Raw genomic sequence first — 26,521 nt, forward strand, 5'->3', positions numbered from 1 at the left:
TCAGCAAGTGGCCAGTTTTGAAGTAATGAAAAAGTGAATATTTTTTTCTATGAAGAGAATTAAGAAAAATTAAAAGGACGATAATGGTATACAACAATCAATTTAATCAACGTAGTTGTGTGTAATTTTAAAATAAAGGTAAGTAAGTTGTGGATTATGTTAAAAAAAAAACATGTAAGTAATAAAAAGGAATCAAATTAAAACTTAATTTATTGATGTAGAGAAAGATTCTGATATTTTAGTGCAATGTTTAAATAATTCTCTCAATTATAAGTACATATTATTAAAATTTTTTGTCATATTATATCAACTTTTCATCTGATTTAATTTCTATTATATATATGTATGTTTAAAATGTTATTTCAATATAATTAAATGCTAGAATGTTATCTATGTTCATTTTAATGAGAAAAAAGAAATGATATTATTAATTAAACGCACTTGTCAAATATAAAGCGTAACTTAAATATTATTCTACAATAGAGAAATGTTTTCTAAAATAGAAAAACTAATTTTAAACATTATCTATGTAACAACAAATATCTTTTATACCTAATGTTGTCTTAGATTTTCGCGATTATTACACATTGAAATAAAACTAGTTTTTTAACGGATTTAATCGCGTATATTAATTATTTTATTTTAACATCCCGACGTTTCGAGCACTTTGCAGTGTTCGTGGTCACGGGCAGACTAAGGTGACATTTGTCTGTTCGAATTAAAAAGAAATATTATTTACAACTACCGCCAACGATTTCTTAATTGGTATCTTGAGTAGCGTTCCGGTTGCACGCAGAAGGCACTAACTGTATCTTTAGGTCTTGCAGTCTGTTGGATTTGGGATTTTAAATTTTTAATAAGTGGATCCCAAGTGTTAGAAAGTCTCCAACCATCTTCTCTATTGAAGTTCGGATGTTTTTGAATTTCAATAGCCTCACGTATCATTCTAGGAATGAATCTGTGTTCTCTAGCGAGGATCTGTGGTTTATCAAATCGAATAAAATGGTTGGGTTTATCCAGAGCATGTTCACAGACTGCAGACTTTGAAGAACGCCTATTTTTGACATCTCCTATATGTTCCTTGACCCTAGTACCGATGCTTCTCTTTGTTTGACCTATGTAAGATAAACCACACTCACATTCGAGTTTATATACTCCCGCAGTTTGTAAAGGGATATTACTCTTGATAGGTCTCAAGAACTGGCTCACTTTCTTATGAGGCTTGTAAATGGTTTTAATCGAAGCTCGCTTCAAGATATTGCCAATCCTGTCTGTAACTCCCTTCACATATGGTAGAAATGCAGGTTGTCGCTCAACTGTGGGTGGCTTGATACGGCTTCTGCGATGCTGGCGAGGCACGGGCAGCTTGTTCTGGTGGAGTGCAAGCTTGACCTGAAGTAGCTCGTCCTCTAGGTGTTCAGCATCGCAGAGATGGTGGGCTCTCTGAAACAAAGATTTGCCAACGGTAGCTAACTGACTAGGGTGGTGGTGCGAGTCACCATTGAGGTATTTATTGGTGTGTGTGGTTTTCCTATAAACTGTGTGACTTAATGTATTGTCAGGATTCCTGATAATAAGGATGTCAAGAAAAACTAAAGAATTATTTGCCTCTAATTCCATAGTAAATTGAATGTTTTTATTTATAGAATTGAGATGTACTAAAAATGCAGATGTCCGATCACTAGGTAGTATTGTGAAAGTGTCATCTACGTACCGTTTATAAAACCTAGGTGTTATTGGTCCGGAGCGAAGAGCCCTCTCCTCTAGGTCTTCCATGAATAAATCAGCGACCACGGGGGATACTGGGGAACCCATGGCTACTCCGTCAACTTGTACATAGAATTCATCATTCCACAATAAATAACCAGATGTGAGGCAGTGATGTAACAGCTCTGCATATTCAATAGGCATGTTGTGTGTCTGTAGCTTCCTCTTGACAATTTCGATGCAGTCTTGTATGGGTAAGGAGGTATACAATGACTGGACATCAAAACTAACCATTGTCTCGTTGTTGGTTAATTTAAGGTCTTTGATTTCACCAACAAACTGGTAAGAATCCTTGACATACGCCGCAGTGTGTCCTCGGAGGGGTGATAATATCCTTGCTATGTGTTGAGCCAATCTATATGTTGGTGTATCGATTTGGCTTACAATAGGACGCAGCGGAGCACCAGTTTTATGGATCTTAGGTAACCCATACAGTTTTGGTGGCTTTGCACATGTAGGCACGAGTGTTTTTTTTTTTTTTTGTCCAGATTTAATTTTTCTTGATGTTAACATCAAGAAAAATTAAATCTGGACCAACATATAGATTGGCTCAACACATAGCAAGGATATTATCACCCCTCCGAGGACACACTGCGGCGTATGTCAAGGATTCTTACCAGTTTGTTGGTGAAATCAAAGACCTTAAATTAACCAACAACGAGACAATGGTTAGTTTTGATGTCCAGTCATTGTATACCTCCTTACCCATACAAGACTGCATCGAAATTGTCAAGAGGAAGCTACAGACACACAACATGCCTATTGAATATGCAGAGCTGTTACATCACTGCCTCACATCTGGTTATTTATTGTGGAATGATGAATTCTATGTACAAGTTGACGGAGTAGCCATGGGTTCCCCAGTATCCCCCGTGGTCGCTGATTTATTCATGGAAGACCTAGAGGAGAGGGCTCTTCGCTCCGGACCAATAACACCTAGGTTTTATAAACGGTACGTAGATGACACTTTCACAATACTACCTAGTGATCGGACATCTGCATTTTTAGTACATCTCAATTCTATAAATAAAAACATTCAATTTACTATGGAATTAGAGGCAAATAATTCTTTAGCTTTTCTTGACATCCTTATTATCAGGAATCCTGACAATACATTAAGTCACACAGTTTATAGGAAAACCACACACACCAATAAATACCTCAATGGTGACTCGCACCACCACCCTAGTCAGTTAGCTACCGTTGGCAAATCTTTGTTTCAGAGAGCCCACCATCTCTGCGATGCTGAACACCTAGAGGACGAGCTACTTCAGGTCAAGCTTGCACTCCACCAGAACAAGCTGCCCGTGCCTCGCCAGCATCGCAGAAGCCGTATCAAGCCACCCACAGTTGAGCGACAACCTGCATTTCTACCATATGTGAAGGGAGTTACAGACAGGATTGGCAATATTTTGAAGCGAGCTTCGATTAAAACCATTTACAAGCCTCATAAGAAAGTGAGCCAGTTCTTGAGACCTATCAAGAGTAATATCCCTTTACAAACTGCGGGAGTATATAAACTCGAATGTGAGTGTGGTTTATCTTACATAGGTCAAACAAAGAGAAGCATCGGTACTAGGGTCAAGGAACATATAGGAGATGTCAAAAATAGGCGTTCTTCAAAGTCTGCAGTCTGTGAACATGCTCTGGATAAACCCAACCATTTTATTCGATTTGATAAACCACAGATCCTCGCTAGAGAACACAGATTCATTCCTAGAATGATACGTGAGGCTATTGAAATTCAAAAACATCCGAACTTCAATAGAGAAGATGGTTGGAGACTTTCTAACACTTGGGATCCACTTATTAAAAATTTAAAATCCCAAATCCAACAGACTGCAAGACCTAAAGATACAGTTAGTGCCTTCTGCGTGCAACCGGAACGCTACTCAAGATACCAATTAAGAAATCGTTGGCGGTAGTTGTAAATAATATTTCTTTTTAATTCGAACAGACAAATGTCACCTTAGTCTGCCCGTGACCACGAACACTGCAAAGTGCTCGAAACGTCGGGATGTTAAAATAAAATAATTAATATACGCGATTAAATCCGTTAAAAAACTAGTTTTATTTCAATCTTTTATACCTTTATCAAAAATTAATGTGAATTAACCAAATTGTTATAATATTCTTTTTATATTGGATAAATACTTATAGATTATACTCAATTTATTTTTAATTTTATGACATAATATTCGTACTATAAAACATTTGTCGTTATTTGATTCAAAATGTCTCAGAATATGGTAAATTGTTTTGATTTAAAAAGAATTTTCACTATTATCACTTTATGTTACATTCGAATTTTCACATTCAATAAAACGATTTTTCGTATGTTATTACAAAATATATTGATAATTTAATTGTGTTTTCTATATATTATTGTAAAAGTGTAAATATGTGCGATGCCAAATTTTAATTTTGAAATTTTGGGTATGTCATTTTAACTTTCATAATTTGTACTTAATATTTTTTTTTTTTTAACTGATAAAGGTTATAATTTTATATGTATATGTTTCAAACTGTAAATCAATTGTTGAATTATCGGTTAATTAAGTTAAATTTTATCATTCATGAATTTGTATTTTCTCTTAAAAATCGAAAAATGAGTTGAGCTAAATAAGTTTTAATTACTATAAATTCTTTTGGATTATCATCTTAGCTTAAACTCTTGGATTATCATCTTCTAAACTTTTGGATTATCATCTTAGCTTTAAAAAAAAAAAAAAAAGCTTTAATGCTACAAATAATAAGAGTAGTAAAATCTTTTGACTAATGAACGACTAACACGACTATTATTCACTTCAATAAACTAGAAATATTAATCGCGGATTATAATTTGTGTGTAATTTTGTTTTCAACACGCTGTAGGTATATTGAATTTCGCTTTCCAATTTTATATTAATTAAATATAGAGTAGAAAAAGAGTATCGGTGTAATATAAAACTCAATGTAACTTCTTTAAAAACGAATTAAGACGTAAATTGAAAAAAAAAATTTAGATAGAAAATTAAATACTTAATGTTTATAACATACATTACTAAAATCAAAAACCTAAAAACTCAAATAAAATAGGATAAATGCATAATAAAAATATATCTACCGAAAACTCAATACAAAAATTCGCGTAAACTAATGTTGTAATTATTTTAAACAATGTAACTTTATTCTCAATATGATGACATAGCACGGTTCACATTTACACATTCTTCGAAACGTAACTCTGGGTTCCCATACACGGTGCAGCTCAAATTTATAAAAACGTGGACGCGAAGTTTTACGAATAAGGCGTGGAATTTGTAAACTAATAGGATATTGAAGATTCAGATTAAACGCTGGCGCTGATGCAATCATTCGTAGATACCATTGTTGTCTCCTGGCTTGCCTTTGTCATTAATTTTAATTTATATTGTTTGATATTTTTAAATAACACTTTATTAGTGTCGTAATTTAGACTAAAAATAACTTATTTTTTTTCTTCAAATAATCGAATACTTCGTTTTAATAATTTTCTTTTTTTTTTCAAAGACAAGGAGTCTTAAATAAATAAATAAAAAAAAACACGGATAATGAAAAAAAATAACGATAATGGAATAAAAACTAAATGTTGTCAATATTATGACATTGAAGGAAATATATTACGTCGGATATAAAAGGACAGTACAAAAATTAAAAGATTTATTAACATGGATTAAAATAAAAATGTAATATGAAAGGTATGTTAAAGTAGAGTAATATTACGTTATTGTGTGAGAGTGGTACGATTATGTAGATTGTATGGTGTGACGTTGTTGTTATGGAAAATGTGCTTTGAAGTTTAGCTTGGCAATTTGTAGTCGGATAGATCAACCGATGAATAATCGTGGATAAGTTAAATTTCCTTGGTACATATAGAATGTTGGGTATGAAAATTAATTGAAATAAGAAATATATGTAGCTTAATGCTACAATAATTGTATATCAATAGGTACTGGTTGTATGACTTATCATATTGTGCGCGAGACGCCAATGAGGTATATGACACTGCAGTCCTAAACAAAAAAAAATAGAGCTATAGAAATGCTCTAAAGTAAAGGAGTAAGTTTTTGGCAGGGTTATAAAATGAAAGATTTTTAATAGATCTAATGAAAGAAAGGGTTATATGAGTATAGTTACAGAATGTTTTAAATGTGAGAAAAGGTGTGTGAATATATATGTAAGGATTTATTAACTACGTCGATCTAATTCGCTAGTTATTGGTGTGATTGTATGAAATTGGCTATCGGATATTAGCTTAGCTATGTTTTGGGCCCTAACGTTAGTTATTCTAATATATCGATATGCTTAATTGAAAGGTCATGGAAAAAGGAATGATATGGTTATTTATTTTTTTGAAAGAGGATAAAAATAAAAATAAAGTACTAGCACATGTCTTGATCATGCTGTACGCGAGTTCGTCTGCGTGAAAGATTGTGACATAGAGTACAAATAAATAAATAAGTGGTTAACCAAATAATTAAAATAAAATATATTGGGAGTGGTCCGGGCCACCCAATCAAATATAAATAAATAATAATTAATAAAATAATAATTTAAAAAGGCCTATGGGCGTGCCTGAAATGAGAAGTTATATCTTAGATATAAAAGAGAAATTAATTAAGATCGCGATAGTACAAACTCGAGGATTAATTAAAAAAAAAATAATAATAAGACGTCTTAAGGCCCAAAGTGTATACATACATTAATACTGACAAAGGCTAAGAAACAAAAATAGCTCGTTTCTATTACATGGATATAGACATGTAACGTATAACGACAATAAATATGACAAAACTGGAAGGAGACAAAGAAAAATGAAAGGCCGGCAACGCACCTGCAAGCCCCCCGGTGTTGCAGATGTCCATGGGCGGTGGTAGTCACTTTCCATCAGGTGAGCCTCCTGCTCGTTTGCCACCTTATGACATAAAAAAAAAAAAAAAAAAATATTTCAACTAACATTTATAGATTAGAATAAGAATATAGTTTATAAGATATATTAATATTACTTTAGATTTTAAACGTCATATTTTATCATATTTTTTCAAGGTCATATTTGTTTTTCTCTTCTTTTCATCATCATCTTTTTTTAAAAATAAAACCCTTTTGTAATAAAATATGAAAAAGTCTATTTAGAATATAATAAAACTGATAAAATTGTTTTCGAAAAAAAATATATATGTACATTTTTTTTCTTAAAACGCCGTGGGAGGTGTGATGTAGTAGCCTAAGGCATTCGCCTGTTGTACGTAACTTACAACAGAATAAAGCAGAACCTGGGACAGAGCAGTCGTTTCATTGATCCCGACATTACACTATTTTAGCGGCCCGCAACTACTCAGAGCTGAAAGATGTTATAAGAGCAGCCAAAGACGAGGAACTGTCGCGTCAAGGCTCTTTTACATAAGCTGAAACGATTTTCACGACTCAACATCGAGGTAAGTACCAACCATCTTATAGGGGGCATAGTAGAGGTCGAGTATTAAACAAGGCACGCCAACATTACACGCCAAATCGTTCATTTAGGCCGATGCCGAATCAAACATCTAGTTTATACCACCGAGGAAACAATAGAGGATCCACAAGTAATTCTCGAGGACGCGGACATAATTTTGAACGTGCAGTATCGCGAGGTAGAAATAATAACGGTAGAAAACGGCATGGGTATCTTATGAATCAATCCCAAAACGATATACAGGTTAGTACTTCGGAAAATAACCAAAACTTAGAGTTTTTTCGATCCTAACTTTATTCTAGCATGCAATACATATGTAGCAGCACTTTGTAAGACGCCGTCGTTGAAACAAGATTAGTCCCGAAAAGGACTGTTTTTCGCACCGTGTTTATATTTCGTCGTTGAAACAAGATTAGTCCCGAAAAGGACTGTTTTTATTATTACGTCATGTTCGATTGAAACAAGAAACGGCACGCAAGATAGCTCTGATAAGAACTGTTTTTGGATTCGTTTATCTTCATATCTCTTCAAGCATCTTCATCTTTCTTCAACACTTCAAGAACTTCACTTCACAACACATGGCGAGTCGACACGGCGATCTTCGGTGCAGTCGTCCTTTCTCCGCGCGGCACTCGAACAAAATGGCCGGCGCGACGTGCCGGAGCGTTATTTATAGCTACGGTGTCGCGGGTATGCGAACTAGCATGATGCGCGCGCAGCTCGGCGCGTGACGTCAGCGTGCGCGAGCAGGACGGAACGACATCTCCCGCCTCTTTTGTTACTTATTGTTTTTGTATACTGTTTTTTAATTGGCTAATTGATTTTGCAATTTTTGTATATATACCGGTGCAATTTTCGATTAAATCATTCATTCGACCACTCATCAAGAGTATTATTCAAGAAGCCTAAACTCTCCTCTAAAGTGGTGACCCCGGACAAGAGCACTCTGAAGCAAGAATACCATCAAAGAAGAGGAATCTCTGCCCGGCTACCTACAGAAAATTTCTGCTGGAACGAATCCCTGCTCGACGGATCCCTGCTCGACGAATCCCTGCCCGACGTGAATCCCTGTTCGACACCATGGAAGGCAACAATCAAGCTCTGCCACAAGCCCTCGCAAGCACCCCAGAAGTATCGAGTATTGCGCTGTCAATGCGAATACCACCATTCTGGCGCGAAAACAAAATCCTGACTTAGATTATTACTATGACCCCTATGAGTACTATTACTCATCCCACGACTATGACTATGACTATTATTATAACACAAATATTCCAGACTACACTTACGAATCCAGCTCATCACACATAGAACAACCCCCTCTTACAGAAATTGAACCGAAACTTTCATCTTTAGGAGAGCAGGATTTTCACAAAGGACGTTCCAATACGGGACAAAAATAGAGTTGAACCTGCAATCTAAAAAGGAGTTGAGATATATACAGATCGCGGACCCCCCTCTTAAATTATTGGTTGACACCGGGGCTAATCAATCTTTTTTAAGCCCTGACGTAATTAAGCAATATTTTTCTTGTGTTTCACTTAACTACCACCCCTTTGATGTAACAAACTCTCAAGTTACCTCGTATCATGAACACTCTATCACAATTCCACAATTTGCAGAATTTAATGAACAAAGGAACGTAAAGTACTTCATTTTTAAATTCCATACCTATTTCGACGGTCTAGTAGGACTAGATTTGATAAAAAATTGTATAATAGATCTTAAACATAATATACTAGTGACAGATTATACGAACATTCCATTATTAAAATACAAATGTCGAACCATTCATTTGCATGAAACTATCCCCGCGCATTCTCAGAAAATAGTTAACGTACCTATGGCTTATCCACCTGGTGACGTATACGTGTCTGAACAAATAATATGTAACTGTATCATTCACGAGTGTGTCACGACCGTTACGGATAATTCTGGTTTTGTAGAGATAGAGAAACCCACTGACTATGATATCATATTGACTTTTGAACAACCCTTATCGATAGAATGTTATGACATCGATTGCACCCTTCCAGAACCCCCAGTTACACGCATTAAAGACGTACTGAACCGACTTAGGACTGATCATTTAAATAGTGAAGAAAAGCTTAATCTACAAACTCTTTGCTCGAAATTTGCTGACGTGTTTTACTTAGAGGGTGAACCACTTACATTCACTAATAAAATCAAACACAATATTGAGACTACTGATGAGATTCCTGTTTATACAAAAAGTTACCAGTATCCATTTATTCATAGACAAGAAGTTAGGGACCAAATTGCAAAAATGCTTGAACAAGGAATAATACGACCATCTGACTCTGCCTGGAGTTCACCTATCTGGGTGGTACCTAAAAAAGCAGACGCTTCGGGTAGACAAAAATGGAGACTAGTAATAGATTTTCGAAAATTGAACGAAAAGACTATAGATGATAAATACCCAATACCAAACATATCTGACGTCTTAGACAAGTTAGGAAGGTGCCAATACTTTTCTACGCTAGACCTGGCATCCGGTTTCTATCAAGTTGAAATGAACCCTGACGACATACCCAAGACTGCCTTCAATGTTGAGCATGGGCACTTCGAATTTCTTCGAATGCCTATGGGACTTAAGAACTCTCCCTCTACTTTCCAGAGAGTCATGGATAATATCCTCAGAGGCTTGCAAAACGAGATTTGACTTGTCTACTTAGACGATATAATAGTATTCAGCACCTCTCTACAAGAGCATATGATTAACTTAGAAAAAGTCTTTAGCAGGTTGCGTGAATCCAATTTTAAAATCCGGATGGATAAATCTGAATTTCTGAAGCTGGAAACCGCATATCTCGGTCATATAATTACTAGAGATGGAATAAAACCTAACCAAAAAAAAAATATGTGCAATCCAAAAGTACCCCATCCCTAAGACTAGTAAGGAAATTAAACAGTTCTTGGGACTGATAGGATATTACAGAAAATTTATCCCAGACTTCGCGAAAATTACTAAACCGATGACTAAATGTTTGAAAAAAGGCTGTAAAATTACTCTAGACAATGACTATATTAACTGTTTCGAAAAGTGTAAGACCGTATTGACTAACGACCCAATATTACAATACCCTGACTTCGACAAAGAATTCAATTTGACAACAGACGCATCCAATGTAGCAATAGGCGCTATACTATCACAAAGACCTATAGGTTCCGACAAACCTATTCGTTATGCCTCGCGAACTCTCAATGACAGTGTATTTAACTATGCCCCGATAGAAAAGGAACTCTTAGCTATAGTTTGGGGCTACAAAATACTTTAGGCCTTACCTATTTGGACGAAAATTTAAAATAATAACCGATCACAAACCCTTACAATGGCTAATGAATGTTAAGGAACCCAACTCCCGACTGACTAGATGGAGACTAAAACTTGCTGAATATTATTTATTTATTTATTTATTTATTTAATCGATACACCACAGTATTTGAAATATAGCACTTAAAACAAGAATACGATAAAATGACAGATACAATTTCAAACACTTAATAGGTATATACAGCATTAATAGTTACGTTAGCCTCCAATAACAATTTTTTTAACAATACTTTATTTAATAAATACTACAGACGCAATATAACACGCTTATTAATCACTTAACATTTAAACAATTAGCAAAATAAATGAAGTAAAAAAAATAACTAACAATAATTACAAACAATGATAGTATAAATTTTTTAGAGGTAATACCATAATTTACAAAGTTCTAATATTAAGCAGAAAATAACAAACTAAATATAACAGTAAAGATATCACAATCACAGTAAAGCTCCCAGCGTTAATTTTTTGCGAAAAAGAGGTAGTGAGTCGTGAAAAATGTCAATGCCATCACTGTTGACTTTATTATATAAGTTTATGAGGTGGTTGAGTGGAGAGTATTTACCTATATTTGTTTTGGAAGTTCGAGAGGAGAAAATTTTTTTAAGAGGTTGTCTAGGTGCAGTACGTGGCACTGCTATGTCAATATCTTGTAGTAGATCTGTTGCATCCAAGTGGTTATTCAATAATTTATAAAGAGTAATTAGAGAGGCAATTTCGCGGCGTTTTTCTAGAGTGCACAGTCCAAAATATTTTAAACGTGATTCATAGTCGGCCTTATAAGGGCAACTGTTACTTCTACTAGCTAGTAATTTTGTAAATTTGTGTTGTATGCGTTCCAACCTTTCAATGTAAATCTTATAATGCGGATTCCATACTACAACCGCATATTCTAAAGCGCTACGTATAAACGAATTGTACAAGGTTATGATAGTTGCCGGTCTCTTAAAATCATTGCAGTTACGTCTGACAAAACCGAAGTTTTTCCAGGCCTTCGTGGCAATATGATTTATGTGAGTGTTAAATTTAAGTTTGGCGTCGATCATAACACCTAAATCACGAACAACCGAAACTTCCCCGAGCGGTTTGCCCTGTAAGCTATACTGATGTCTTATTATGTTTTTGTTTCGCGTAAACTTAATAAACTGGCACTTATCGACATTGAGTTCCATTCCATTCAAATCACACCATTTTTGTATGGAGTTTAGATCGTCTTGGAGCAATTTGCAATCATTCGTGGATGTTATAGAGCGGTAAATCTTTAAATCGTCAGCAAAGATAGAAAATTTGCTGTTCTTGATACAGTGTGCAATGTCATTGATAAAGATGATAAATAATATTGGGCCTAGGTGTGATCCCTGTGGAACACCAGAGGTCGCAATAAACTCGTGAGATTTGTAACCACCGAGTGTAACTCTTTGTACTCGATCAGATAAATACGATCGGAACCAAGATAGCAGGGGGTCATGAATGCCGTATAACCTAAGCTTGTAAATTAAGATTTTATGATTAACTTTGTCAAACGCTCTACTGAAGTCGGTATAGACCGAGTCAACCTGTTGTTTATTATCCATGCACCTAGAAATGTAATGTATGTAAGTTGTGAGATTTGTAGTGGTTGACTTACGCTGGCAAAATCCATGCTGATCACTTGTAATCATGGTTTTGATATATTGGGACAAAATTGGGGTAATTATACTTTCAAAGGTTTTGGACAATACGTTTAACATTGAAATCGGTCGGTAGTTTCTTACATCGCTCTTTGATTTCTTTTTATGAATTGGTAAAATATTAGCTTCCTTCCACTTCGTACGAAAAGTTGAAGTCTGAAGAGATGTGTTATAAATAATTTTTAATGGGAGTGCAAGTAATTTACACGTTTTTCTGAAAAAAAGAGGAGGAATGCCATCAGGACCAGCTGATTTGCTTGGATTTATTGAGCGTAATGCCTTCGATATAGTACGTTCATTTAGTGTGACGTGAGCGAGAGACATTTGAGAATAAAAGTCCGGACTTTCCTCTACGAGTTCTACACAAGGCTGCAAAGAAGAATATGAGGACGCAAAGTTCTGTGCGAAAAGATTACAAATCACTTGACCAGAATGGGCTGTGGTGTTACCTAGTGACATTTCAGATGGGACCTCGGATTTAGCTCCACGCCGTTTTTTAACAAAACGCCAAAATTTTAAGGGATCGCGAAAGATTGAATCCTCGACTCCGGAAATGTAACGGCTGTAACATAATTCAAGTAGATTCTCGACGCGCCTACGGCTTCTTGCTAACTCTAATGTATCTCTAGGATTCTTATAACGTTTGCACAGTTTCCTAACTTTCTCCTTTTCGTTAATTAATTTTATCAGGGAAGATGTGAACCAGACAGGATATTTAAATGCTTTTGGCTTGATTTTTGGAACATGAGAATCAATTATAGCATACAAGATATTATACAATTTTTCTACCATAGCATCGACATTCCCGCAACTTTCTAATTCGGAGTACCAATCAAACTCTCCTAAACATCTGTTTACCGCGTCGTAGTCTGCCTTTCTAAATAAATATGTAGCAAATATTTTATTGTATAAAAATTTATCGGCATTAATTCGCAAAGATATTTCTAGTGCTGGATGGTGAGGATCAACGTTACTTAATAATTCGCAAGCTTCAATTACTGTTAAATTGTTAAAACTATTCATGACCAAATCTAGTATACGTTAATTGTGATTCTTAATTTTGTTGTATTGTGTTAGTGAATTGAGTGACAAAAAATCGGCAAAAGGGAATCCCAAAATATTATCGGTATGGTCGGGTTTTAACAGATCCTCGATTTCGTCCAGCCGCCAATTTAAAAAACCCAAATTAAAATCCCCCAAAACTACAACTTTACCAGGGTTAGATAGCATTACAACACTTATATTGTCCAAAATGAGGTTTAAACTTTCCAACGAGACAGGCGGGGGAATATACACTGCACAAAATAAAATGTTCGTAGAAACTCCATTTTCGGATACTTTTACAGAAATCCATAGATCTTCACCGTTACTTTCTAAATGTTCAATTCGTCTAGATTCTATAGATTTAGATACTGCAATTAGTACTCCACCACCAGTCTTGCGTTGAGAGGACGTTGACGGACGATCTCTTCTGTAGATGGTGTATTTATCCGTGAACAATTCCCCGTCCGCAACAGTGTCATCCAGCCATGTTTCGGTTGCAACAATCATCTCATAGGTAGTTAGTAATGTTGCCATTTGTATTTTATGCAATTTAGTTTTCATTCCACGAAAATTCTGATAGTAAACCTTGAATTTTGTTAACTTTCTACGGACTAATAGTAAATAAGAGATTCTCATTTTAAAGATTGTTCAAAGAATTGTAGCATTTGATTTGTTTAGCAGGTGACTGATCATTTTTCCTAACGAATATCCGGCCATTGCGAATCCATACGTATCTTATTCCTTTTTCTTTTGCAACGATCCTGGTGCGTGCTTGTAATGCTTTGTAAAAGGGGGAAAGATGTTCAGAGACATATATATTCGACTTGTTACCGCCGTACCCCAGATCGCCTGAATTCAATCTTTCGGTTTGTCTCTTCTTATTGAACTTGGATACTACAGTGATGATACTGTCTCTGACTTTTGTATTACGCAGTTTGACAATTACCGACCGGGGTCTGTTATTGGTTTCATCCATTTTCCGTACCCTTGTGCAAGCCAATATATCGGTCTCGGGAATAGGCAGTGAGACGGTATTTTCGAGTTGATTAATAACTGAGTATAAATTTTCAGATCGATTTTCTGGAATACCGCTAATTTCCAGGTTGTTTTCACGCGAATGTTGATCAATAAGATTTAGTCGAGCAGATAAAGATTCAACAGTTTGATTTAGGGTACTGTTGTCTTTTGCAAGAGACTTAATTTTTTCCTCGGAAACTGCTAAATCGGCCTTAACTCGGTCGTATTCGGAACTCAGATACTCTACGGATTCTTTTAGTTCATTTAGTCTTTTCAGTTCATTTTTTATAAGCTCGAATTCTTTGGAAAAGAAAGTGGAAACAGCTGATTCAACAGACTCTTTTACTGTATTTTGGATGATGCGTTTAATTTGTAACATGTCCGGGTACTCCTTAGATGGAGAATTCGGTTGTAATATAGTATCTTTACTTTTTTTTCGCATTGTGACGTTATTACTCTGTTCATTGTCTGTTTCTTTGTTGTCTTGGAAGTGAATGTTTAATGACTGTGGTACCGAACCCGTTGGTCGAATAGGTGTATTTGTGTTGTCACTTTTAGGTTGTTTACAACGACATCCGTGGCACATCCAAGAGCTCTTGTTTTCTGTTGACATTGAAGTAAATTTGTGATTGGATACGTTAGCACACAGTAAGTCGAAGTATTGCTTGCACTTTGAGCAAACGAGGTAATCTCGACCTTTGATATTGTTGGGACAAGCTGCGCAGATGATAGTATTTTTATTATTTGACATTTTAGATCCGAAGTTTACTTTCTTAAAAACTTAGTTAAAAATTATTTGAATATTTTATTTCAGTTTTAGCGGGGTTCGAACTCAGAACTACGAGTGATTTTGCATTTGTTTCTTCCAGTGTATCCACTAGACTAACTGTTCAATTAACTATGCAGGTGAAAATAAGGTACCATACTTTAGTGGTAGAAATCGTTGATACAATTTGCATTTGTTGTGGCAGCTTATTGTCACATTAAGGTTATAAAAATTTAGCACTTAAAACGTGTTGTTTTCCGTGTATATAATAAGTTTCACTTGATTTCTTTGTAAATGTAATATAACACTGTTTTTTTTTAATACGATTTTACGTTGTATTTAATGAATTAAAGCGATTATTAACACTGATTATTTTTGTTCCAATAACTGTAAATTCACTTAGTTGTTTCAGTGTATAACACTTGTACTTAGTTATTGACTTATAACACACAATTCACCTCGGTTTATATACGGGATTAATAACAAATACTTTTTTAAGAAATAAATTGTTACGGAGACTATGTTTACTGTTTGGCAGCGCCATCTGACTCGATACTACCTTTATCTTCTATTATATCTATCTATCTATCTTCTATTAATTTAGTCTTAGCAAAGGTAGAGTAGAAGACGTAAAAGATTATCTTAAACAACAGGAAATAATTAAACACTATCACGATGGAAAGACAAACCACCGAGGTATTAACGAGTGCTATTTAGCCTTGTCTAGGAAATACTATTGGCCTAGAATGAAAGACGAAATTTCTAAATATATAAATGAGTGTATAGTGTGTGGACAGACTAAATATGACAGAAACCCCATTAGACCTATATTTAATATCGTACCCCCAGCTACAAAAACCATTTGAATTAGTACACCTAGATTTATTCACTGTACATAATGAAAAATATTTGACCTTCGTAGACTCTTTCTCTAAATATGGACAGGCCTACCATTTGAGAGATGGTACTGCAATTAGTGTCCTTCAAGCCCTTTTAACTTATAGCACACATCATGGACTTCCATTGACTATCATAACTGACAATGGGACTGAGTTCACAAATCAACTATTTAGTGAATTTACATAAAGTGAATCATCATAAAACTCTACCTCATTCACCTAACGATAACGGACTTATAGAACGTTTTCATTCTACTTTGTTAGAACACTTACGCATATTGAGATTACGTAATAAAGAGTAATCTGTCACAAATTAAATGCCCTATGCGATATTAGCCTACAATAGTTCAGTTCACAGTTTTACAAAGTGCAGACCCCATGACATTATTAGAGGACATTTCGACTCTAGAGACCCTTTAGACTTAGACCTGACTAAACATCTATTACAACAGTACATTACTAATCATCGCGATAAAATGAAGACTGCCTATAACTTAATAAACGATCATACTCATAGCGAACGAACCAACATAATGAGTAATAGGAACGAAAATAGGGAACCTGAAGTTGAATACTCAACCAGTCTTCATAAAGAACCCCGCTGCTAGCAGACAAAAACTAGCTACCAAGTATACCCATGACACAGTACATGGGGTCACAGTACTCCCGGGTCTCCAGTTAATGTGGGGGTCCCTCAAGGATCAATTCTTGGACCATTTCTCTTCCTTGTTTATATAAATGACCTGCCACATCTCCTAGGTGATAAACTCGATATAGTATTGTTTGCTGATGATACTTCTTTTATTTTTAAAATAAAAAGACGTCTTTCAGTATATGACGATGTGAACAATACTCTCTCTGAAATAGTAAATTGGTTTAGTGTTAATAATTTAATGTTAAATAGTAAAAAGACTAAATGTATTAAATTCACTACTCCCAATGTAAGATGTGTCAAAACGAGTGTACGTTTAAACGGGGAAGCATTAGATGTTTTAGAATCAACAGAGTTCCTTGGTATGACAATAGACTCTAAGCTCCAATGGGGCCCCCATATAAATAAATTGGCGAATAGACTCAGCTCTGCAGCCTATGCGGTAAAAAAAATTAGACTTTTGACTGATGTGGATACGGCTCGCCTTGTGTACTTCAGTTATTTCCATAGTATAATGTCGTATGGCATCCTACTCTGGGGTAATGCAGCTGACATTAATACTATTTTTGTACTGCAGAAGAGGGCTATTCGTGCAATTTATAACCTGGGCCCAAAAGATTCGTTAAGAGGTAAATTTAAAGAAATTAAAATAATGACTGTCGCTTCTCAATTTGTTTTCGATAATGTTATGTATGTACGCAAAAACATAAATGATTTTCCCAGAAATTGTGACGTACATTCTGTTAACACTAGGAACAAGAATAAACTTGTTACTCCAAGTACCCGATTACACAGGGTTAGTAACTCTTTTTTGGGGCAATGTATACGTTTTTACAACAGGATCCCAGAAAACGTTCAAAATTATTCAATTATAAAATTCAAAAGAGTCGTTAAAGAGCGTTTGTGTGCTAAAGGATATTACAACACTAATGACTTTTTAGTTGACTGCACAATTATCATTGTACATGCAAAATGGTTAAAAAATATATATATTATATATCCCGCTGAGTTTCTTTCGCCGATTCTTCTTATAAAATAAAACTCGTACGGAGGTTTGCAACAGATTAAAAATATTTTATTCAGATACTATTTTACAATAGGTACACAAGTTAACTATATTATCCCAATAGATGGCGTTAATAGTATGATATTTTGTTATAAAAGATACAATTTATTTTAACAAAATATCTCTATTAGTAAGACACTAATGTTTCAGTTTATCACTAATGTTACAAGTATTTTAACAATAAAAACAATTCTTCCAACTGTATACTTATTTTATTTTACTTCCCTTATGCCAATCATATCAATGAATTTGTAATGTTTATTTGCACATAGTGCTTTTGTTAATATATCAGCGGGCATAGAAGAGGTTGGAACGTAACAAATTTTTATTTTATTGATCACAACACACTCTAGCAAAATGATGGCGTACATCTATATGCTTAGTACGTTTATGGAACAGAGGATTAGAAGCCAATTTCAAAGAACTTTGACTGTCACTATATAAGCTTAAAAGTTTATTTTTGTTATACATACCAAGTTCAGACATTAAACTTTTTAAATAGATTGCTTCTTTACAAGCTTCTGCAAGTGCCATATACTCGGCCTCAGTACTAGATAGGGCAAATGTTCGTTGTTTACGAGACTCATAACTTATTACACACCCTGACAATACAAAACAATATCCTGTGTAAGACCTTCTGTCAATGTTACAAGATGCCCAGTCAGCATCAACATAACCATGTAAATCACTATAATTTTTCTTGAAGATTAAACCAAAATGCTTAGTTTTTTGCAAATATCTTAACAATCTTTTTAAATGCTTCCAATATGTTTCATTATAACATGTGTTAACATGTGTTAAAACAATCCCGCGATGTAATACCACGATGCCGGAGGTTAAATTCCGGCAAAGTGCAGTTCGTAAAGCACTTTTTTCCTTGGACATTCATAAGTCGAGTGGACCCGATGGCATCCCTTCAATCGTGCTACGGACATGTGCTCCCGAGTTGGCACCGGTCTTAACGCGTCTTTTCCGGCAATCTTACGCATTAGGCGTCGTCCCGATCTCCTGGAAGACTGCTTTAGTGCATCCGATTCCAATTATAGGCCTATAGCCATCACCCCCTTGTTCTCCAAGGTAATGGAGTCCATTGTAAACTGTCAGCTCCTGCGGTATCTAGAGGAGTACCAGCTCATTAGTGACCGCCAGTACGGTTTTCGTCGGGGTCGCTCAGCCGGTGATCTTCTAGTTTACCTTACTCATAAATGGGCGGAAGCAGTTGAGAGCAAGGGGAAGGCATTAGCAGCCAGTCTGGACATAGCGAAGGCCTTCGATCGCGTGTGGCACAAAGCGCTTCTTTCAAAGCTTCCTTCCTATGGGCTTCCCGGGAAATTATGCAGTTGAATTACCAGCTTTTTGGCAGATTGGAGCATCAAGGTCGTTGTCGACGGTGCATGCTCCGACCAAAAATTCGTCAACGCTGGTGTTCCACAAGGCTGTGTTCTGTCACCCACTCTGTTTCTTTTGCATATCAATGACTTGTTGCAAATCAGGAACATTCACTGCTATGCAGACGACAGTACCGTTGACACCTCATACACCGGCCATGCTAATATTTCTCGGGAAAACGTCGAAGAAAACCGGAACAAACTTGTGTCTGAAATCGAGTCTTCGTTAAACGAAGTCTCGAACTGGGGTCGGCTAAACCTAGTCCATTTCAACCCCAAAAAGACGCAAGTTTGCGCGTTAACCGCTAAAAAAACACCATTCGTCGTATCTCCACGATTTGAGAACATTCCGTTAGCCGCCACAGCTAGTATCGGAATACTTGGCGTTGATGTTTCGAGCCTCGTTCAGTTCCGCGGTCAACTGGAAGGCAAAGCCAAATTGGCATCAAAAAAGCTTGGTGTGCTCAGCAAGGCAAGACAGTATTTCACGTCGGCCCATCGCCTAAGACTATACAAGGCGCAAATTCGGCCTCACATGGAGTACTGCTCTCACCTCTGGGCGGGTGCTCCCCAGTACCCTCCTTCCATTTGACCGTATCCAACGTAGAGCAGCTCGAATTATCGACGATCATGCCCTTTCTGATCTGCTCGATCCTTTGGCTTTGCGTAGTGATGTTGGATCACTCTGCATCTTCTACCGAATTTTCCACGGGGAGTGTTCCGAGGAATTGTTTGGATTAATCCCGGCAGCTGAATTCCACCTTCGGACATCTCGACAAAATTCTAAATTTCACCCGCACCACTTAGATGTCCGTAAATCCACAACAGCGCGATTTTTAAGGCATTTTCTGCCTCGCACAACCACTCTGTGGAACCAGCTTTCGCCGGCGGTTTTTCCGAACCGATACGACTTGGGAACCTTCAAGAAAAGAGCGTACTTATTTCTTAAAGGCCGGCAACGCACCTGCAACCCCCCTGGTGTTGCAGATGTCCATGGGCGGTGGTAATCACTTTCCATCAGGTGAGCCTCCTGCTCGTTTGCCCCCTATGTCATAAAAAAAAAAAATGTTAATGGACAATCAAATGCAAGTCGATGCAATCTACACAGACTTTTCGAAAGCCTTCGACAGAGTAAGTCATGATATACTTTTGAAAAAACTGTACAGTTATGGTATAGTTGGAGCTTTACTCAATTGGCTTAAATCGTATTTATACGATCGTACACAATACGTTGTTGTAAGTGGTTTTCGTTCTGTCTCTTACAAAGTCAGTTCTGGTGTTCCTCAAGGGTCACATTTAGGTCCGTGGCTTTTCAATGTTTTTATAAGCGATGTAACATATACAATCATGCACAGTGAGGTTTTCCTTTTCCTTTTTGCAGACGATTTGAAACTTATTAAACCAATTAAGAGTAATTTAGACTCTGCACAACTTCAAGAGGATTTAAATGCCTTACAATAGTGGTGTAAAATTAACAAAATGATAATTAATCCAGAAAAATGTTTTCAAATAAAATTCACCCGTAATATAAAAAACATATTATCAGATTATTACATTCAAGGATGCATCTTAAAAGAGGTAACACAAATTCGAGATCTAGGAATCAGCTTTGACTCAAAGCTAACATTTTTGTCGCATTTAGATTACATCACCGCTAAAGCGTCAAGAAATTTAGGTTTCATAATAAGAAATGCTAAAATATTTAAAAATGTATCAACAAAAATAATGCTATACAATGTATATGTACGAAGCATCCTAGAGTATTGTAGTACAGTGTGGTCACCGCATTATAACGTGAATCAATTAAAAATAGAGAGAGTACAAAAAAGATTTATGCGACATTTAAATTATTCAAGTCATCATCCTCCTGCCCTTATCCCAATTTTACTTGGGGTCGGCGCAGCATGTCTTCTTCTTCCATACTTCTCTGTCAGACGTCATCTCACAAGTAACATTCTTTCTAACCATATCGTCTTTCACACAATCCATCCATCGTTTCTTGGGTCGTCCCCTACCTCTATATCCATCCACATCCATACTCAAAACCTTTCTCACAACATGGTCCTCATTCCTCCGCATAGCATGCCCATACCAAGACAGCCGGTTTCCAGATAGCTTCTCGGTTACCCGTGCCACTTTCAAACTTCCTCTTATGTACTCATTCCTTACTCTATCCATTCGCGTAACACCACACATTGCTCTCAGCATTCTCATCTCCGCCACATGCAATTGTCTTTCAGTCATCCCTTTTATAGCCCAACACTCTGATCCATATAGAATAGCAGGTCTGATCATGGTCTTATAGATCTTCCCCTTAAGTCTAAGGGGAATACGGGGGTCACAAATTGTTCCCGTAACCTGCCGCCATTTCATCCACCCTGTGTTAATCCTGTGCTTTACCGTTCGATCTATTTCGCCATCGCTTTGAATGAGTGAACATAGATACCGGAAGTCGGAGCAGACTGGAAGGGCTACGCCATCAAGCGCTATGGCTTCAGGACCGGAGAGACCGCCGAAATCGCAGAACATGTATTCAGTCTTCGTTCTACTGATTTTCAAGCCAACATTCTCCAGTTTCTGTTGCCAATCTTCCAATCTGTTCTGGATCTCAGGTCCATCTTCACCAACCAATGCAATGTCGTCGGCAAAAAGCATGCACCAGGGTGCCTTCTCCTGTTTGTTCGCCGTTAGAGCGTCCATAATCAGCAGGAAGAGGTAAGGACTTAGAGCCGACCCTTGGTGCAACCCTACAACCACACTGAACTGGTCGGTGTTGCCGGCAGACGATCGGACGTAGGTACAGGATCCCCTGTACATAGCACGGACTAACTCCACATACTTCCCAGGCAAACCTTTCTCTTTCAATGCCCACCATAACACTTCATGAGGCACCCTATCAAAGGCTTTCTCGAGATCAATGAATACCATGTGCAGGTTCTTGTGAGCACGTCTGTACTTCTCGCACAATTGGCGGAGTGCAAAAATAGCGTCCATTGTCCCTCGACCTGACATAAACCCAAACTGATTTTGGGCAATTTCACTCTTCTCGCAATCTTCTCTCTATTACCTTCTCCCATATTTTCATAGTATGTGACATGAGCTTTATCCCTCTATAGTTGTTGCAATCCTGTATATCCCCTTTATTTTTGAAGATGGGCACTAGCGAGCTACTGCACCATTCTTGAGGGATGGTTTCTTCATGCAACAACTTATTGAAGAATAAAGTCAACCACATACATCCATCAGTCTTTAACACCTTCCATACTTCACCTGGTATGTCATCTGGACCCAAAGCCTTCCCATTTTTCATACTTTTGACTGCTGTCATTATCTCATCCATGCTTATTTCTCTTACTAATCCCTTATTTACTTGTGCCTCTTGGAGAATACCATTCCAGTCATTCTCTTCATTCATAAGCTTTTCAAAATAAATCTTCCATCGCTCTTTTATTTCCTCATCTCTACATAACACCTTACCAGCCTCATCTTTCATGCATTTGATATGTGTTATATCTCTCGATCGTCTTTCTCTCTCTTTCGTAATTCGGTAGAGTTCCTTCTGGCCTCTAGGGCTGTCCAGTGAGTTGTACAACTTTTCTTGTGCCTTAGCTCTGGCCACTGCTACCGCCTTCTTTGCTCTCCTCTTAAATTCCTTGTAAACTTCCTTTTTTTCATCTTTTAAACTTGTATTCACATTTTTTTACAACTAAATTACAACTACAAAGATTAGTTAAAACTTTATAACATGTATAGCCTTTCAAGTCGTAGAGTCCTCTTGGATCTTTTGTTATTGTACAAAATTGTCAGACATAGAATCGACTGCCCTCAAATTCTTAAGGGAATTAATTTTAATGTGCTTAGGAAAGTATGTCCACGTTATCCAATAAGGGCCGTCGAAAACTAAACTAGGACAAAATGCACCTCTTGTAAGATTAGGTAGAACTTATAATAAATACTCAAAGTCACTTGACATTTTCGGGGATTCCATAAATAAATACAGAAAAATTGTTATGAAATTAATTTTAGAATCTTAATTACAAAACAAATTATTGTAAGCATATTAGCTTAAGATATCAATGAAAAATGTATTTAAATGTATTATTATTTTTAAATTTAATATTCAATTTATTAATTAATTCAAATTTTTAAGTTATTACTATTTACTAATTCTCTTAATTTTTTATTGAATTTATTTTATTTTGTTGTATGTTATTAACGTGATCAATTATTGTACCTAAAAATGCATGTTGTGGCCGTCTTAAAAAGTCGCACACTTTATATTTAGTATAAATGTTTTTATGTATAACGTGTGTAAGTGTAGTGACTGCTGATGGTCCTTAATAAATAAATAAATAAATAAACCCCAGTTCGATTTATTTACGAAAGCTTGAATAGATAGTAACATATTAGGCCAATGATAGTTTTTATGTATACTACGTTTATAAGTTACTTGGATACCACGATGGATTGTCTTGCTTTCGTGATACCTTTTAATAATTTCCTGTTGTTCAGCCTTATTTTCTACCAACATAGCGCGTGAGGTAAATCTGAATAGTTTAGGACCTCTATAATTGAATATCGTTGTATACACCCTAGAGAATGCGAAATATAATTCTTCGTTATAGAAGTAACAATGGAATAACGATCGGCAATGGTATGTTCCTTTAAAAATTGTACAATTTCCTTCTCTGTATTATTAACTGGGATGAATACGTCTTTAATAACTGTACGTGAATTTGTTGATCTATTGTCAGCTCTATACGTTGAACCGGGGGTAGATCTAATGTGGAATTGTTTTTGTTGCCTATCAATAGCGTCAGATATTATGTGAATTCCTCTGTTCTCATTGTTTGGCTGAGTATGATTGGTGGATACTATTAGATCAGGGTCATCTGTTACTGTTACACTATCTTCTGTGGCTACAACTGATGGTGTGAAATTTTCGTTAATTTCAGGATTTTCCCCTGGTGGTTCGTCTATCTGTTCTCTACGTATATTTTCGAATATCCCGCTTATGATCTCTTCATCCTCATTTTTTTTATATGTCATTGGTTGGCGGACGAGCATATGGGCCACCTGATGGTAAGTGGTCACCACCGCTCATAGACAATGGCGCTGTAAGAAATATTAACCATTCCTTACATCACCTATGCACCACCAACCTCGGGAACTAAGATGTTATATCCCTTGTGCCTGTGATTACACTGGCTCACTCACCCTTCTAACCGGAACACAACAATACAGTGTACTGTTATTTGGCGGTAGAATATCTGATGAGTGGGTGGTACCTACCCAGACGGGCTTACACAAAGCCCTACCACCAAGTAAATGGCCTTGTGGCGAACGCGACACTTACCAGATCCCTACAACCTATATAACTTATATAAATAAAACATTATATATGACGGAGAAGTTCCTCCAGGGTTATTTTCAAAAAGCGTGACGTCAGCATTGCTGACGTCACTTTCACCAACATGATCTTGATGGCTCATTTTGCAATGAAATAATAAAACTATTTCAGCAACATAATAGGTTTATTCAACAATCGATCAGGACACAACGTTCGTCTGAACAGTCCGACGGCTCGAATGAGAATGAACCCCGAGCAACCGTCGCACTGCTTTTTATAGCAAACATCATAATAACAATACCTGTTGAACACAGGTGTTCAATCAATGAAATAACATTTAAAATTCATTTTTATGTTTAGTTTTCACAATTATTAATTCATTTCTGATTTTTAAACAATAAACAACAACTTATTTACAAATTAATTAGAAATCATTTGATTAAATAATCAATTTAAAGCGTTTGCGCCGACATATATATAATCATATAATATCTTATATATTTTTCATACATAAAATAATACATGTAACATAAATACAAATATTACTATAACATATGTACATATAACTATACTATATATACTATAATACTTTATATACTTATATAAATTATATAATAAATACATATTATATATTATAATATATACATGTAATACACAATATAAATATTTACACTTTAAAATCATATAAATAATTAAAATATAATATAATAATTTATGTAATGTCGGAAGGCAGTCGCCGCGCGATCGTATAATAGAAATGTCTTTTCTAAATAAAATACCGTTACTTTAAACAAAGAAACGTAAGCGCATCGGCTCGGCCGCCTTCCGCCAACCAGTCGAATCCTAGATCTCGTACTGAACGCACGTCGCTTATCGCTTGTAATTTGCTACAAGATTTTCCACCTTAAGTCTTTGTAATAAGTCATACTTCCTTCTTTCATCTAAACTTATCTTCATACTTAGTTCTTCTCATTCTATTCTTTGCTGTGCCTATCTTCGTGTTTATTATTTCTACAAGAAATAAATTAGTAGTGGAAGAAACTTTGTTTTAATCAAACCTCATCTACAACATCATTTACAACTCCGCTACATTGGTGACCCCGCTGAAAACAAAGAAGCTGAAAACGAAAAGGATTAGTTAACCAGCACAAGTAAGGAACACTAGATTATTTGGTGGAATAAAATGGAACCACAAAATGGAGGTAATTCGAACGTAAATGCCGAGTCACGACGACCATTTACACCTCACGACACGACCGACATATTTCGAGTCGGAGTGCGACCACCACCGTTCTGGGCAGAAGAACCTGCGGTTTGGTTTTCACAACTGGAAGGCAATTTTGTGTTGTCGAGAATCACTGACGACGATACAAAATTTTATTAAGTTACTTCGACATTGGAACACCGTTACGCAGCAGAAGTGAAGGATATAATTATTTCACCACCAAAGACAGGGAAGTACGAACGACTTAAAACTGAATTAATCAAGCGTCTGTCAGCCTCGCGCGAGAAAGAGGTAAAACAATTACTCGTTCACGAAGAGTTAGGAGATCGGAGACCATCTCAGTTTCTCCGGCACCTGCAAAGATTGGCACGTCCATCAGTTCCAGACGATTTTATTAAAACTATTTGGATAAGTCGTCTGCCTACTGCTCTTCAACCAATTATTGTGGCTCAGAAGACTTATGACCTTCAAGCTTTGGCTGACTTAGCCGACAGCTTACATGAATTGGTACCGTGCACACCTCAAGTCGCTTCAACATCTGCTCCCCAGTCAACCATTGATTCAATGGCGAAACAAATAGATGAGCTCACAAAGCAAGTAAAAGCTCTCTCTTCTCGCAGTCACAGACCAAGAAGATCAAGAAGACGACGTAGCCCGGCAGTACAAATGAGATCACAGTCCAACTACAGAAAATTTCCATTATGTTGGTATCACAATAAACACGGAAAGAATGCCAATAAATGTGTGAAGCCATGCGATTTTAAGTCGGAAAACTACCAAGGCAATCGGTAATGGCGACATCCGATAGCCATAACGTATCTGGTCGCCTTTTCGTAACGGATCGAAATT

General features: G+C 36.3%; 1 protein-coding gene across 1 annotated transcript; it reads right to left on the bottom strand.

The window, feature by feature from the left end:
- Positions 1-741: 741 nt before the first annotated feature.
- On the bottom strand, positions 742-21,974 carry LOC125075461. The gene is made up of 2 exons (XM_047687178.1): positions 21,023-21,974; positions 742-1,643 (listed from the first exon to the last, which is right to left on the bottom strand). The coding sequence occupies exons 1-2, from the start codon at positions 21,912-21,914 to the stop codon at positions 742-744; spliced, it is 1,794 nt and encodes a 597-aa protein (XP_047543134.1). The 5' UTR covers positions 21,915-21,974.
- Positions 21,975-26,521: the final 4,547 nt, after the last annotated feature.

This window comes from Vanessa atalanta, chromosome W (assembly GCF_905147765.1).
Source record: "Vanessa atalanta chromosome W, ilVanAtal1.2, whole genome shotgun sequence".
Classification (NCBI taxonomy): domain Eukaryota; kingdom Metazoa; phylum Arthropoda; class Insecta; order Lepidoptera; family Nymphalidae; genus Vanessa; species Vanessa atalanta.

Bases quoted from the DNA above. Each gene is read 5' to 3' on its own strand.
- LOC125075461 (XM_047687178.1), bottom strand. From the start codon at position 21,914: ATGTACAGGGGATCCTGTACCTACGTCCGATCGTCTGCCGGCAACACC. The intron at 1,644-21,022 runs AAGTATGGAAGA...ATCTCAATTCTA, and splicing joins TGAGATGACGTCTGACAGAG to TAAATAAAAACATTCAATTT.